Source organism: Drosophila pseudoobscura, chromosome X (assembly GCF_009870125.1).
Source record: "Drosophila pseudoobscura strain MV-25-SWS-2005 chromosome X, UCI_Dpse_MV25, whole genome shotgun sequence".
In the NCBI taxonomy this organism is placed as follows: domain Eukaryota; kingdom Metazoa; phylum Arthropoda; class Insecta; order Diptera; family Drosophilidae; genus Drosophila; species Drosophila pseudoobscura.
In genome coordinates, this window is record NC_046683.1 from 39,422,600 (window position 1) to 39,439,545 (window position 16,946).

At 39.9% G+C, this 16,946-nt stretch overlaps 2 protein-coding genes across 12 annotated transcripts in view; one reads left to right on the forward strand and one right to left on the reverse strand.

The window, feature by feature from the left end:
- The window catches only part of LOC6901139 (uncharacterized protein CG43867), a 143,336-nt gene that overhangs the window by 22,903 nt on the left and 103,487 nt on the right, over positions 1 to 16,946 (reverse strand). For 10 of the 11 annotated variants that reach the window (XM_015186888.2, XM_015186885.2, XM_015186890.2 and 7 more), the window contains one exon: positions 5,512 to 5,574. In XM_015186888.2, the coding sequence (XP_015042374.2) occupies positions 5,512 to 5,574 (63 nt within the window). Of the gene's footprint in view, positions 1 to 751; positions 2,405 to 5,511; positions 5,575 to 16,946 lie in introns of those variants that run through there. The other variant, XM_002134579.3, reaches the window with a different exon arrangement.
- LOC4814408 (uncharacterized) lies at positions 7,899 to 8,400 on the forward strand. Its single transcript, XM_001354449.4, has one exon. It carries the CDS (start codon positions 7,940 to 7,942, stop codon positions 8,342 to 8,344), a length of 405 nt encoding a protein of 134 aa, XP_001354485.3. The 5' UTR covers positions 7,899 to 7,939; the 3' UTR covers positions 8,345 to 8,400.

A 16,946-nucleotide genomic window follows, 5' to 3' on the forward strand; every position in this document is an offset into this window, starting at 1 on the left:
TTCACGATTGGCACCATCCACATTCCCCATCCCCGTCCCCCAAAGGGTTGAAAGTTCAAATGCGAAATGTTTAATTGGATTTTCCTGCCTGCCGCCCGCCGCCGGCCCTCTCGGAACTAGAGCACTCTCTGGCCATAAATTGTTCGATTTTGAAATGCATCATGTATCATGAATATATGTATGCTCATAAATTACAATCCCATCTCATGCCTCCGTTTGATGTGGGAGGAAGCTCTAATTATAGACAAAATACCTACAATACATATATATAAATTCTAATACAGAACCCAATGCGTGGACAGGTAGCGATGAATGGTGTGGGGGACCCCCTACAGAATCCCAGATATGCTTTGAAAATAAATTCAAAGATCAACATAGTTTTTTATAGATTTGGTTTTGGTTTGAAATGGATTTGGTACATTTTAAGGGGGGTATTATGAGGAAAGTGTCGCCAAAGAAGTCTAAGGAAATTATCACAACAATTTTATTACAACGGCTTTGGTGGACTATTTTCTGGGAAATCGAATGATATATGGCGGCCGTTTCGTATTCCAAAGTGATTCTCTTGTCCAGCTATGGTCCACCGACAATGATCTTATGATCGGAATGCCGATTATACAGTTCTACTTTTCATATATAGCAGTATAGCAAAGCCAAGAATGTGCCACTGCATCATGGAGGAAGCTGATCGGCCGGCTAACGTTCTTCGATAATCTAGATCCCTAATATTCTCGGTACAGCATGGCCTTACCTTTTTCCTATAGTTATCCATTTATACAGGTGAGGGATTTCGTTGTTGTTGGTAACTCTGTTCTACAGTTTGTATCTTCGGATTCGTTGATTTTGGAACAGCGTTCATGGGGTTTACCGGTACTGGTACTTGCACTGGTAATGCTACTGCTGTTGCTGTTGATGCTGCTGCATTCGTTGTGGCTGGTATTTTCTTTGTTTGTGGCGACAGCAGACGCAACAGCGGCGACATTTGGCCAAGCGGCAATGGCAGTGCCACATTGCAGAAAACCTTCTCCCAATTTTTACAATTTAACAGGAATAAATGGGGCTGGCTGGAGTGGTATTTGCAGGTGAGATATGAAGAAGGTTTTCCTTCAGTGTTCCTCCAGCGTCTCCTTTCATTCTCCTTCCTTTCTGCTCCTTCGTTCTGTTACTTTCGAGGATTCCTTCTTCCGCTTCCAATTGGTGCCTGGCAATGCTGGAAATGGATCTTTTGCCCCAAAACTATTGAGATCTGGCAATGCTCTGGCAATGTAATGGGATCTCCAGTTGCTCCTTTCTTCTTTCTTCTTTCTTCTTCTTCTTTCACTTTCTCTTTTTGTCGCTTCTCCTTCTCTGATGTTGTAAATGGACGTTTGTTGTTGCTGTTGTTGGGCTGCTGTTTGTTGTTGTTGTTATTTTGATATGTGTCGCTGCTTCTCCTCCTTCGTTGTCTTAATGTCCTCTTTCGTTTGGTTTTAAACGTCTTAAAGAATACTGTAATTATTTTCGAGACACTGGGAACTTTGGTCGAGTTTTTCCTATTCCTTTATTGTATTTTGTCTGTCCTTCTCCTTCTCCCCATCGTGATTCCGATGCTCTTCCTCTTGGTGTGTGTTTTTTTCTCCCCTTTGCGACTGCTTTCGCCAGTCAGCTGTCATTGACACATGTGCGCGCTGCGCTCTCTCTCTCACAAGCTGCACAACTGCGCTGCTCTCTCGCTGTGGCCTGGGGGTGGCGCTCTCTTCAGAGGAAGAGAATAGGAGAGAGAGAGAGAGAGAGAGAGAGAGAGAGAGACAGAGACAGAGAAAGCTGGATGTGAATGGCCGCCCGAAATGTGTCCTATAATTTACTACGTTTACCGATATGTCCTGTCATCGCCAGGACACACACGTCCCCCCCCCTTCGCACCACACGCTCCACAGATATTATTCGCACTGGAATCGGCCTGAATTTTTTGTTTAATTTGCGGGCTTTTCCTTAGTTTTTCACTGCTTTTGCTCCGCTATGCCGTTATGTTATGCACTATGTGGGCCACACACCGCGCGCGCCTTTTGGCAGTGCCACACCGTTCCACCACTCCGCCGTTCCTCCGTTTCCCGTTCCACCGTTCGACGGTTCGCCGTTGGGGCAATGCAATGGATGGTTGAGGTTGAGGTTCAGGATGATGACTTCACCGCGTTGGCAACTCTGGCACTCGCTTCCACGCGGGATGGATTCCAGGGTGAGTCCGAGGAAAGGAATTTGTTTAAAGTTTAAACAAATCCAAATCGAAACGTAAAAAGTGAAAGACGACGGCGACGACGACGACGACACAACGAAACCGAGGGGACAGCCTCGCGCAGCTACAAGTCTTCTTTTGCACAATTTTTAACGCGCTCTGCCTTTTGTTACGATGCTTCTTTGTGCCTCTCTCTCTCTCTCTCTCTCTATCTCTGTTTTCCATTCACCTTTTCGCTCGGCTGGCTTGGCTTTTGGGTTTTTTCCTCTGTTGCTCCTTTTTGGGGGGTTGTTTTCCGACGTCGGACGACCGACGGCCGACAGCTGTCCCACCAAATGAAAGTTCTCTTGCAGAAAGGGATGCATCAGCATGCTCTCTCTTCCACGTCGCTCTCTCTCTCTCTCTCGCTGTATTCCGCTCTATTCCTCTCAGCTGTCAAGCTTTGCTACCCTCATGGCTGAACTCTGCTCTCAGAAGGTATATCCCACAGAAGGTAAGGCATTCCCGCTGTGAAATAGTTTCCGATGAGCAGCCTCACCTTTCGGCTTACACATTCCTTGGACTCGTTCCCTTCTTGTTGTTGCTTTTGTTTTGACACTACTTCTGGCACTTTCCAACACTGTGCCACGCGACATGTGCGACCTTTCCCCTGCCCGCCGAATGCCCGATCTGATGGCATTCGCAGGCCCCTTACCCCTTTCAATCCATGGAATAGCCCCCCTCCTCAGGTGGTCCCCCTTTTGGCCCTTAATTGGCCGCGCTCGGGCATATCGAAGAGCTCCACTCATGTTTATATTTTCCCTCTTTAATGCATACTTAATGCGATATCTGGAAGCGAGGCGGGCGCCAGCCGGAAGCTCGAGTTGCAGTCCAATTGGGGAGCACAACCCCGGAATAGCACCCCAGGAACAGGCACAGGATGTGTCGAAGGATTCTGTGGGGGCGTTAAGTGTTTGTGGATGATGGGGCATCCTCTGACCTTGTCTGGATGGATGGACTGGGGCTTTACTGGGATTAAACTAAGGGACTGTCAAATCGAAATATTCCTCGACATAAATGAATCGCGCTCGTATTCCAATTGCCGTCCAATGAGGAATTTTACCAGTTTACATTTCACAGACAATAAGTTAAAGAAGTGTGAAAGCTCTCTTCAGGGGACACATTTGGCAATCGTATCAAATACCGACTGTATTCCCTATTAATTTATTTCCAGAACACTGCAATGGTATATTCTGCAAAAAGGCGTTCTATACTACGAATTTTCCGTATTCCCCTTGAGGTTCGCTGTATGGAAGCTCGACTGTAATTTAAGTTTTACTCAAAAATGTGTGAGAGTCCCAAAAAACTAGAGCTGGACTCTGATTGAAGGATGGGATACAAAGAAATGAACCACCAGAAGCGATGAACATTTAAACCTCGAAGTAAATAATATTTCATTTAAGGACTATGTGCAAGAGCCGATAAGTGGTCCTGGCCAGATCTGCTAGCCTGCCAGATCTCCGCAAAATAGCAGATTAAACATTTAATGGTTAATCTTCTTCACGAGAGATTTATCTATTGCAGTCTTAGTCGCAAAGAAAGTATAGGAAAAATGGGAACAGACGCATCCCAATATTTTAGATCTTAGCAAAAGATCAATGTCACTCCATCCCACCAAGGCGAAAAGAGGATCGCATGTGCAGAAAATGTAAGTGTAACGTATGAGTCTATTATTTCAGCTGCCTTGCAGAGGCCCCTCTGTTATGACACAGATCTCCTACGGGAGATCCACAGGATCTAGGAACTGAACAATGGGTATCTTTTGCCGATTTTCAGTTGGAAAGTGCCCGAAAATACTCATAATATAATAAGAAAGAATGCTCTTTACCCTTTGCTCCCGTTCGTAATTGTTCTAATGAGGCTAACCAATTTTAAAGCCCTTTCAGGACTAATTGAAGCATAAGTAATGAGAAGCTGTTAACAGGACCATTGAAAGAGCAGGGAACCGTCGAAAGGGTTGCGCAGGACCAGAACCAGAACCAGAACCATAGCACTGGGTAGAGTCTTAGCCTCGGTCCCGGTCCCGGTCCCGGTCCCGGTCCCAGTCCCGGTCCTGGTTCCTGCCTTTGGGGGTTGGCTGGGCGCTATCCAGAGGCACGTGTTTGCACAGGAATCTAATCTCGGCGCAAACAAAGTAACAAGAATTCAATTTGTCACAGTGGTTGGCCGTGTGGGACTGCGACTGCGACTGGGACTCCTGGATCTGCTGGGGTTTGGTCTGTTTGGTCTTTGAACAACACGCGCGGCGGCAATAGAAAGCCCAGTCTCAAGCCCAGGGATCGGGAAAGCGGTAGCAGTCCCTTTGCCAGAGATAACCCCACTCTTCGGGGATTTCCTGTGTGTTGTGCGGGGGTGCAAATATTTGCATTTCGCTTGTTTTTCGGGGTGTTGCGCGTTAGGTAAAAGCCAAAAGCCTCCGGGGACTTGTTAATGCAAACAATGCGCATTTGATATTGCCAGAGAGACTGGAGAACGGGCGGTCGGAGGAGGAGCAGCTACATGTGTCCTTGGTCCCCATTTCGGGGGTAGTTTTCTGCTGGTCTGCTGCTGCTGCTGCTGCTGCTGCCGCTGCCGCTGATGTATGTGGAGGAGGGAGGAGGGAGGAGAGGACTAAAGCTCCGCATCGCTTGCAACCGCACGAACTCCATGCTCCAAGCGAGTGTGGGGCTATGGCGCTACGCAGTGTTGCATTAATGTGCGTTTGGGTGATTCCCGGAACGGAAGTCGATTTATGTTTTGTATACCCTCTATCCCCGCACCCTCCACGCAGTACCCCTCCTTGTCTGTCTGCCCCTCTCTTCTGTCTCTGCGGGTGACAACTTTTCGCCTTGTTTCGGCCTTCGTCTGGGGGTCCGGCAAATGGCAAATGTTTTTGGCCACAGCTGCCAGAAAGCATCCACCGCAACGCATCACTCGCTTTAAATGCACCCCACACACCCCACTCCGAGTGTGGATACCACCCCCTCACCCTCTTATTATATTTCCCATCCTCCCAGCAGCCCAGCAGCCCATCAGCCCATCAGCCCATCAGATGAGGCATTGTCATGGTAATGCTGGAAAAATGCTTTAAACTGCCTTCTAATGATGCAGACGACTCGACTCCCTCGTCGAGGACACGCTCTTCTCTCCTCAACTCTCCCGTAATGTCTGTTATCCCTGTTTTAATTTGCCAAACCTTCCGCATACCCACTAACCCCTCTGAGGGGACAAGGGCTGCTTTGAGGGTAGGGTGCTGTACTGTCAGTCATTTAATGGCTTACCTTATCTTCAGCTTCCTCGGCGCGTTCTTCCGCTTCGATGACGCGCTGCTCCAGCTCCGTTAACTGCAAAAATGAGGAGAAAGTTGGTTAAATCTCATTGTAGCGGGTGGCGGGGAAGGGTCTGGATGGGTATGGGTATATGGGTGCTTAAAAATCGGAAATCATGTGAAAATAACCCGCCACATGCGGATCCTTATGCTGCAGCAGAGATTAGAAAATGTTCAACGGGGAAAATGGGTATTTTTACAGGCAATTATGAGATATATACATGGTTTAACATTTATCTTATCTTTTACATAGATAAATTTACGAGACTCTAGATGGCATTTAGATAGTTTCCAGACCATAAAACCCCCGACAATGCAAGGAAACCCCCTTTTAAAGTGGATTCTTCGTGGATTCTACGCTGTTAACACATGTACTACATGCAATCCACGTCTTAACTACTAACTACTTGCGCAACTAACCATCATCCACAGAGCTTAGCCAATACATTAACCAAGTCCACACGGTATCTAATGAGTTTCTATTTCAAAAATGAATCGCACAAAGCACATACATATGTATGTATGTAAATAAAAAAGTTTATGCGCGATAAATAACATAAAATATATGCAATGGAATGGAAAATTTTTCTCATATAACTTTATGTGTTTAATACATTATTTCTAATAACACCTCCAATTTTACTGTACGAAACCAACATAAAATGACGAATTGCTGCTTTTATCGCAAAACAAATTGGTAATGAAACAGTATTGATAGCAAAAAGGTGCGAAGGCCGGGGCACGCACATTTCGTAATAGGATAAGTTTTCGAAAACCCGAGCATGGATATACTTATGCTCTGTCTACATGCAATCCACAAATTCAGTCAAGACACAAACCAGTGAAAATTTGATGCACAACTCTTAGCTGATACACACACCAACTACAGCACGAATTTCCCCGTATCTGTGAAAATTTCCCGTGTTGAATACGCTTTAAGAGCCGACAGATGGCGCCGGTTGTCCCTTTTCGGGATTTTGGCTGTTCAAAAGTGGAAAGGACCCCCCATTCATCCCCTCCAGACAATCCCGGGGAGAGCTGTTGACCTCCCCAATCCCATGCTGGACATCCATCAATCAGTGGACGACTCAATCATGGGGAAATGGCACACAATTTGCGGCTAATAAGGATAATGCGAGGATCCTCGAGACAACGAATTAATGGAAATTCATGGGAGGAAACACCTGCCCGAAAGCACTTGCCCATCATCATAAGCACCCCATGCTCTTCCCTCCCACCTCGAAGGATACGCTAATCCTGCGCTTTTAAGCGCTCAATGGCTCTCGGGCCGTAAACAGGAGGCCCGAGAAAGGAGGCACGCGCCCTATAAGGATCACCATTACCGCTTGAGGGGGATGTAACGTTTCCATGCCAATTAATCAGCCAAGTGGCCCCAAAGCAAAAAGCCAGATGGATAAATGGATAGACTCTGCCACTTGATTCCGCTGCAAAGCACACAAAAGGGGACTCCCTCACTCCCACTACCACCACCACCTCCACCACCACCTCCACCACCTCCACCACCTCCACCACCTCCACCACCACTACCACTCCCAATCCCCACGTCAACCGTCGGCCGCTCAAAGATTCGATTTTGAATGCCTTAAGTGCATTAATTTCCGCTTTTTATGCCATTCAAGTGGCCACTCAACGGGGACAGGAGGGGGAGGAGCCGGGGTACTCAATTGATTGATGGCTATCAAATTGTTGTGCAAAATATGAAGCAGCCCCAGCCCGCCCTCACTCCCCGCACTGCAGAAAGAGGAGAGCGGAAACGGAAGTGTCAGAAGGGATGGTTGCCTTAACCTTTAAGTGCCTTTTCCCATTAGAATTGGACGCTACAGGAAGAAGGTAACAGAGGAACACAGAGAATAACTAATCCATTTCTCCCTGGTCCCCTCATACTCACATTTTATTTCTTATTTCCTTATCTTCTTATTTCCTTGCGTACTTATCCTCTGTCTCTTGGCTCTGAAAAACTTCCACAGAAGACGATTCCATTACATACTCTTATATTATCCCACAATATCCCATAGAATTGCACTGCTCTACCATCGATGCGTCTGTTAAAGAAATACGACTAGACCAAGCAAAAGTTACACTTATCCAGAGCTTCCGAGAGCCCGAAGGGGCGGACACGACGGCGACAGTCTTCGCTGTTTTCTTACAGAGATCGTCTGGAATATGTCCACTTGCTGTACGAATCTGGTCTGCAATCGTCGGAGGAGAAGCTGCCTCAGTGCCTGGCTCGGAAACAGCTGCTTTGCATAGGAATGTCACTGAGTCAGCTCAGTCAGACAGCCGTTGACCAGTGCCTCTATAAAACATAGGCGGCACTCGTCAGAGCAGCATCGTGTGCTGCCGACATCAGAGAAACCAGAATGTGCTCCAATCTGGGCGACTTGTTCGCCTGCATCAAGCCGCAGACAGAGACAGAGACAGAGCCGGAGACAGTGCCTGAGACGCCGGACAGCATGGGGAACAGCCATCGGCGGAGCATGCAGGTGGACGACATGGAGGCATACGATCTCGACGAGCAGTTGCACCAGGAAATGCTGCGGGAGAAGGAGGAGCTCCGCCTCAGCCTCGGGAGCCTGGGAAGCCTCTCCAAGCGACTGGTGCGCGCTCCGAGGCCCAATCTGCCGCCTTCGAAGCACCTGCCCGTCCCCACCTGCATCCGTCCGCCCGCTCGCGGGAAGCGCGCCTCCTTCGAGACCCTGGAGCGCTATGACCAGGTCTTTAGCGCTCCCTCCGGATCCGACCGCTGCATTCCCGATCAGTTCTAGGGGGATTGGGAGTTTGGGGCTCGGATTAAAGGCCGGCCAGTCGGCAGCCTATAGCATTTTGTTGGTTTTTCTTTGGGCACAACTTTTGGGAATGGATTGAGGAGTAGAAAAAGTCCTTAGGCTGAGGGAAAAGTTGGGCAGTAGTTATTATATAGGCACTTTGCTATGGGACAGTGGTAGGTACACAAAGGAGGAATATAAATTATAGAGAAAGTAGAAAGGTTCAAGGGCATCGAAACCGTTTTTCAGGAAACACTTAAAAAATACCTCTAAACTATCACATTAGATTCATTGCAAAGGGATGACCTACCTGTTTGAGGGTTGTTTGAATCGCAACACGGGACCAATCGTAAAAACAGGTTCATTGACAGTAAGTGGGAGGAGAGAGAATATAAATGAGCGAAGGATCGATTTGAGAGGATTTTACATGGTTGAGAAACAGGATTAAGATCGAAGTTAGTTCACATTATCGCCGATAGGTGGCGCCACCAAGTAGTAAGGATACGGGACAGCGACTTTTTACACTGAATTACCAAATTCGCAACATGTTGCAGCAACATTTGCTTAAGCATGTGCAGCTTGGCAACATGTTGAATGTAAGTGTGCATCATATTGCTATGTTATTACGTGATCATGTTAAATAAATACTTATAAGATATTTTATTAACATTGAATTGGGAACCAATTTCTGCTATGTTATTAACTGGTCAAGTTAAATAAATACTTATAGGATATTTTATAAACATTGAATTGGGAAAACAAATGTGTGAAGTTTCTGAAATTTACATCCTATAGAAAACATAGGTTGGAAACCTGGGTATCTAGATGTCCGTATAGAGGGTTGAATGGTAAGAGAACACAAATTAATGGAGATATATATAGGAGCACGCAAAGAATAAAATTATAATAGGAAGACATCAAAATTAATTAATGCTACTTAGAGTAAATATACGTCTGTCCCGTATCCTTACTACTTGGTGGCGCCACCTATCGGCGATAATGTGAACTAACTTCGATCTTAATCCTGTTTCTCAACCATGTAAAATCCTCTCAAATCGATCCTTCGCTCATTTATATTCTCTCTCCTCCCACTTACTGTCAATGAACCTGTTTTTACGATTGGTCCCGTGTTGCGATTCAAACAACCCTCAAACAGGTAGGTCATCCCTTTGCAATGAATCTAATGTGATAGTTTAGAGGTATTTTTTAAGTGTTTCCTGAAAAACGGTTTCGATGCCCTTGAACCTTTCTACTTTCTCTATAATTTATATTCCTCCTTTGTGTACCTACCACTGTCCCATAGCAAAGTGCCTATATAATAACTACTCACAGCTAACAGCTAGGACATAAACTAGTAATCTTTCAACAACGATGGATGACCTTGAAATCATTTTTATCGATTCCCAACCGGAATCAACCATAAATCTGGACTCTCAGCCGAGCTCCGTAGACCTGTCCTTGATTTTTGGGATTAAGACTCAAACCTATCTCGAGAGCAACTTGACCTGGTTAAGTGACATTAAATGGGATGATGACGACGATGACCCAAGGAATGCAACGTCTAATAATGATAATCCAGCATACATTTTCCCGGATGATGACAACATTTTCGATTTAGTAGATAATCAGGATGATGATAAAAGATCTCAACTCCAGGAACTACTTCGGGACGAAGATGATGATGACTTAATTGCTGCGGTAAAATTAGCTGAGGCGAAATTTTAATAATACGAATACATATTTATATAATAAGAATATTTTATGTATTTTTCTAAAAATAATATATACATATGTACATATATAATAAATATAACACATTTAACCACTATTTATTTTAAATGTTTCTGTTTTACTTTTGATTGGTTGAATTTCACTTCCTCTTATTACAAGAGAATCATAGGATTCGTTTGAAACAGGTTTCTTCCACGTGAGGATTACACAAAAAGAATAAGTGGATTTCAGGTAGAATAGAGGTTGTAACCTTTCCCTCATATTATTAGATTGACCCAGTAGGGATCGTTTGAAACAGGTTTGTGAACAGGTACTGTTGTTTTGGATATAAAAGATTAAGAAGGTGTTTGGGAGGGGCCTAAAAAGATACCATTTAAAAAGGAAACCCTTAGTCCTGTTTCAATAGTGAAAGTGGTTAGTTCGATACAAAAAAAAAAAAAATAAATAAATAAAACTTAAAATGGCATCAAAAGTTCAGTGCAACATGTGTGATAAGTCCGTTGACTTTTCAGAGTTTCAATCTCATTATGAGAGATGCTCTGATTTGCGTAATAATGTAGTGTGTGACCTTTGCTCTAAGTCCATCGACTTAATAGAGTTTGATAGTCATTATGAAGCATGCTTGGGACCTAGGAATGCTTTTGAGATTCTTATGAGCAAAGGATCTAATTCAAGTGATCTTCAAGGTCCTTCAACGTCAGGAGCTTCAAAACGGCCTCGATTGGATACTCCGATGGACCTAAGGATTATTGACTGTTCAATTTGCGGTGAAAGTTACCCTTCGTCTAGGGAAAGACGCCATATGATGTCGGACAAACATAAGAATGCAAGAGCAGCTCAACTAGAGGAAAATGAAAACGTTATTTTAATTTCAACGGAGTCGCGATTTCCTTTAAAATCATATCGTGTTCACTCAAATAAAAGTGAACAGATTGATTTAAAAGAGTTTTTTTATGATTGCAAAAATGATATTATCAATTTATTGCGTCACTGCATGAGTGAGTACAGATCCATAAAATACAATTTAAAAGTATATGGATTATACGTTAAAAACACTGATGATGAAAGCTTAACAGAAACAATGAAGCATTTCATTACGCCATACAACCCAATATATGAAAACGAGCTGATTGATGATCATCTAAATGATACAATAGAAAATTTGATAACTCTCAGCAGTGAATTCCAGGAGAAGGATTCAGGTTGGGCAATAAAGTGTTTTAAATATTTTGAACTTACCATGATAAAACTAGAGCATATCGCTGCAAACAGGTTTATCCAAGCTCCCAAAAAAATTAAGTCACGAAATGCACTCATAAATGTTAAAAATGACGATGATTTTTGTTTCAAGTGGTGTGTTTTAGCATCATTAGCCTATGGAACACACCTTAAAACTATATCAAACAGCAGCATTAAAAAAAATTTCCCGAGATAAGTTAACAATACCATCATCCTATCGATGCGGAAACATACGGCAAGACATCATTTATTATGAAGGAGTAAGATTAAATTTTTCCGGAATTGAGTTTCCAATAACAAGCAAAGGAATCAAGCGATTCGAATCAGCAAATGAGGATTTTAGCATCAATGTTTATGAAGTCGATGAGAATGGAAAAAACGTTGTGGGACCCACAGTGAGGACTAAGAAAATTCGGACTCACCACATAAACTTGCTTGGAATTAATAGTGATAATATGCAAATGATGCATTATGCATATATAACGTGCATGAGAAAATTATGTTATTCACAACATAGTAAATCCCATAATACGGCATATTTTTGCGAGAACTGCTTGCAATTTTATAGTACAACAAATACTATACATGACACTAAAGAGTGTGGAAAAGTTGCTGCTTTGTATCCTGAACCTAATACCAAAACTGTATTCAAAAGTTTTTCTAAAAAACTATCTCCACCAGTAGTAATTTATGCTGACATCGAAGCAGTTTTGGAAAATTACGATATAAATCTTAATGATCCATCAAAATCATCAACTACTATGGCACAGAGGCATACAGCATGTGCAGCATCATTTTATATTGTACATAAATACAATGAACATCTAAATGAGATGTGGACATACGAAGGTAAATATTTTAACATTCCAGCAAAGGCAATAAACTCATAAACATTATGATTTCGTTATTTCAGGACCGGATTGTATCCAAAAATTTTGTCAAGCACTTAGGATGAAAACCGATGGACTTTATGAGAAGTACTGGAAGTCTTATAAAAAACCAATCTATCAGTTTAACATTTGGGAAGAGGATTACCAGGAACACGGTGAATGCTATGCCTGCGAGAAACAAATTTCTGATGATGATCGAGAAAAATTCTTTGATCAGTTTACAGGACAATATGTAGGTCCTATTCATAAGCTGTGTAAACAGACATTTAGATTAAGCGATCCCTTTTTCCCGGTAGTTTTTCATAACTTATCTCGTTATGATATACATTTATTTGTTACGTCAATAAAAGATGAACTAAGACCCATTCCTTGCAATAAAGAGTTATATATTGCGTTAACTCAAATTTGTAAGCTCGATGAATCTTATCTTCATCAATATAAAATTAGATATATAGATTCAAATAGATTTTTAAATTCAAGCTTAGAAAAACTCGCTAGTTATATGAACATAGCGAATTTTAAAATTTTGAGAAGTAAATATCAAGGTGAAAAATTTGATATGCTACGACGAAAGGGAGTATTTCCCTATGATTATTTGGATAGTTTTGAAAAATTTGATGAATCCCTGCTTCCTTCGCGAGATAATTTTTATAATTCACTGAATGATGAGGAATGTAGTGTTGAAGACTACAACTTTGCCCAGAAGGTTTGGAACGCATTTAATTGCAAATCTATTAGAGATTATTTAAAATTATATTTGGAAAGCGATGTTTTAATTCTTGCTGATGTATTTGAGAATTTTAGGAGTCTTTGTTCCCGAGTGTACAGGTTAGACCCCATTAATTATGTTACTGCTCCTTCAGTTTCATGGGATGCAATGTTAAAATACACAAGAGTAGAATTAGAACTTGTTAGTGATCCTGACATTTATAATTTTTTAAAAACTGCTGTTCGTGGAGGATTGACTCAATGCACTCAACGGATTGCAACAGCAAATAACAAATATTTAAATAATAAATTTAAGCCTAACGAACCCATAAATTTCCTTTCATATATTGACGCCAACAACTTATATGGATGGGCTATGAGTCAACCCCTTCCATTTTCTAATTTTAAATTTCTAAGTAACGATGAAATTTCATCTTTCAACGTTCTTAGCATATCGGCATCTAGTGATGTTGGATATATTTTAGAAGTAGATTTGCGATATCCTGATGATATTCATAATAAGCATAATAGTTTACCTTTTTGCCCCGAAAATAAGATTCCACCAGGAGGAAAGCAGACAAAACTAATAGCTGACTTAAGTGATAAAAAGAACTATATAATTCATTTGAAGCAGCTACAGTTATGTATAGAGCAAGGTATGATTTTAGAAAAAATATCTAGAGTTTTATCATTTAATCAGTCCTGTTGGCTGAAACCATATATTGACCTCAATACATCTCTTAGAAAATTAGCTAGCAATGACTTTGAGATAAACTTTTACAAATTAATGGTTAATGCCGTTTACGGTAAAACAATGGAGAATGTAGAAAAACGTCGTGAGGTTGCATTAGTTAAGCATTATGAGTCAAGACAAAACTCAGCAGGGTTTAGACAACGCATAGCAAGACATAATTTCCACAGTGTTGAAATCTTTGGAGATAATTTGGCTGCCATTGAATCAACTAAGTCCCGAATTTTTTATGATAAGCCCATATACATTGGAGTTAGTGTACTAGAACTTTCAAAATGGTTAATGTATGACTATTTCTATAATTTTCATTCTGTAAAATGTCCATCATCAAAAATACTCTATATGGATACAGATTCATTTATTATATCATCAGAAGAAGATTTTTATGATTTAATTAAATTCAATCCTAATCGCTTTGATACATCCAATTACCTAGCCTCAAACAGATTCGGTATCAATCTCGCTAATAACAAAGAGCTTGGATTAATGAAAGACGAAAATGCAGGAAAAATAATGACGTCGTTTGCAGGATTAAAAGCGAAAGCATACTCATATTTAATTGCTAAAGATGATAACACTGACTATAACGTAAAAAAGGTTAAAGGCGTAAAAAAGTCAGTAGTTAAACGATTAACTCATACTCATTATATTGAATGCATTAAACATAAAAAAACTTATTATGGACAACAGAGAGTTATTAGAAGTAGAGGTCATAAAATTTATACTGAAATTGTAAATAAGATAAGTCTAAATTATAAGGATGACAAAAGATTTATATTACCTGATAATATTTCAACATTAGCTCATAATCACTATGAAATTAAAAATATTTTAGGTGCTAGTAATAATACACAAAATATGGTATAAGTAAATTTAACATTATATTATTATTATTTTTAATTTGTGTATAATTAAAACTATATTTCAATGTAAAAAAATACACAAAAATAAATTAAATCTGATAAATATTTTGCGTGCTTAATTATTTTAATATACTCTTTTTATCTATCCATGAATTGTGTGTTTCATCGAAACCTAACCATTTAACAAAAACTTGTTCTTTTTTCCTTCTAAGTATTTTTTCCACTAAGAAAGCATTTTCATCTTTAACTTTTTGGAGTTCTTGATCATAAAATGAGCCTTTGATCATTTCCCCCTTATAGTCCTCCAGCTCATATGTTACAGGATTAGTAGACTTTACTTTTAAAATTTTAAAAACTTCGGCTGTCCAGTTTGGATCATAGCCCTTTGTAAAAATACCTTTATATTTACTTATTCTAACAGGATCACCAATGGAAAACTTGTGTTTAGGAAATACCTTACAAATATTATAAGCTGTTTTCAAAATAAACTCTTCATTTTGTTTGTTTACATCTATAGGCCTCATTTTTATAGTACGGTGATATGAATTATTATAATCTTTTAGTAAGTCATGCAAGATATAAATCCACGTATGATTACCCTGCATACTAAAGATTTTCCACATACGATTTTTTAATGTTCTATTAAAACGTTCACAAATAGATGCTTTAAGGTGTGTATATGTATGGTAATGGTTAATGTTATTCTTTTTCATTAACTCTCCGAAGGCTACATTAAAAAACTCCTTTCCTTGATCAGATTGAATATTTTTAGGTTTATGTTTAGATATTTTTAATATTTTCTTCAATGCTGATAAAACATCTAAAGCTGTTTTAGACTTAACGGGAACTGCATATGCAAACTTCGAGAACGTGTCAATTACTGTCAGCAAGTACCTATATCCTTTGTTTTCCTTATAAAAGGGTATCATTTCAACTAAATCGATTTGCCACGTGTCATTAATTCCCTTTTGTACGAATTTACGACGAATAAAATTTCTTCTAGCAGGCTTATGTATTTCATTAACAACTTGTTGCTTACTCATTTTTAATATAATTTTTTATTTTCTATTGTTATGTTGGGATGATTGCTTATTTAAAAGTGTTTGCTTATACTCAAGAACATCGCGTTTTATTTGATTACACATTTTTTTGGAAATTTCAAAGCATAAACGGGTTAAATCTATTTGCACATTTCTATCATAAGTACCGTCTAAATCAGCTAGTTGAACATCAAATTTTTGTAAGGCTGCACACTTAGGAATAATATTATTATAGTAGAGGTATATAATTTGTTGCTTAAGTATCGTATTCCAACATAAAAATGTGGTAAAAAAAATGCCTAATCTTAAAAACGATCTCCAGGACTCACTATCAAATTCAATTTTATTTCCAAACTGATTTATTATAAACACATACTGCTTATCTGATTTTCGAAATCTAAAATTACACTTAATTGTGGGTAATAATGGATGGTCTATAATTGTATCAGGCATCAAAAAATCATACTGATCAAGTTTCAATTGGATATACTCTTTGTATGTAACCAATTGCATCCATTCATCTTTATCTAAACCAACGAAATTGTTTTTGCTTTGCTGCATCCATATCATTGGAGTGAATTTTCTTGTAGTTGAAAAACCGCATTTAAGTTTTAAATTATGTACTACATAATATTCGAGACCGAAAATGACTTCGTGATCCTGCTTCTTTCTAGTGGACCTAATTCTTTTTGATTGAAGCGTGTCCATTTGGGTTGAATGCTTTTGTAAAACTAAGAACTCTTACTAAATTGAGCTGTATATAAAGGAGATAGGCATCAACAACTCATTCAGTTTCTTACAAAATCTCAAACCAACATGAACACAATCGACAGGAATTCAAGCGTTATAGTTGATTTTCAATATGTCTTTGGAAATAATAAACAACTTTTTATTAAGGAATTGGCGTTTATGCAAACCGGAACAGTAACACCAAACTTCTTTCATTTCAAACCACCATATCATCTGAATGAATTGGATAATGAAATGATTAAACAACAAAATATTAATCGTCAAACCATAAATGGATTGGAATGGTCAGATGGTGAAATATCATATTTAAGTTTAGGTGAAATACTTTCACCACTAAATAGATTTAGCACCGTTATTGTACGTGGTGAAATTAAAAAAAAGTTTTTATCTAAGTATTTAACAAATAATATTATTGATATCGATATTGGAAAAAGTCTCACATTTTATCCAAATTTTTTTACAAACTGTAGAATCCACAAAAAAATTCCTCTTAGATGTGCTCTAAATAATTTATTTAAGCTATTTGTTATCTTGGAAAATTCTAACTACGCTATCTACTGTAATGGTGACTCATATGTTTAGATTTTCAGTTTATATTCAGCACTTGTAGTAACTAGTTGTTTAAAATGG

Bases quoted from the DNA above. Each gene is read 5' to 3' on its own strand.
- LOC4814408 (XM_001354449.4), top strand. From the start codon at position 7,940: ATGTGCTCCAATCTGGGCGACTTGTTCGCCTGCATCAAGCCGCAGACA.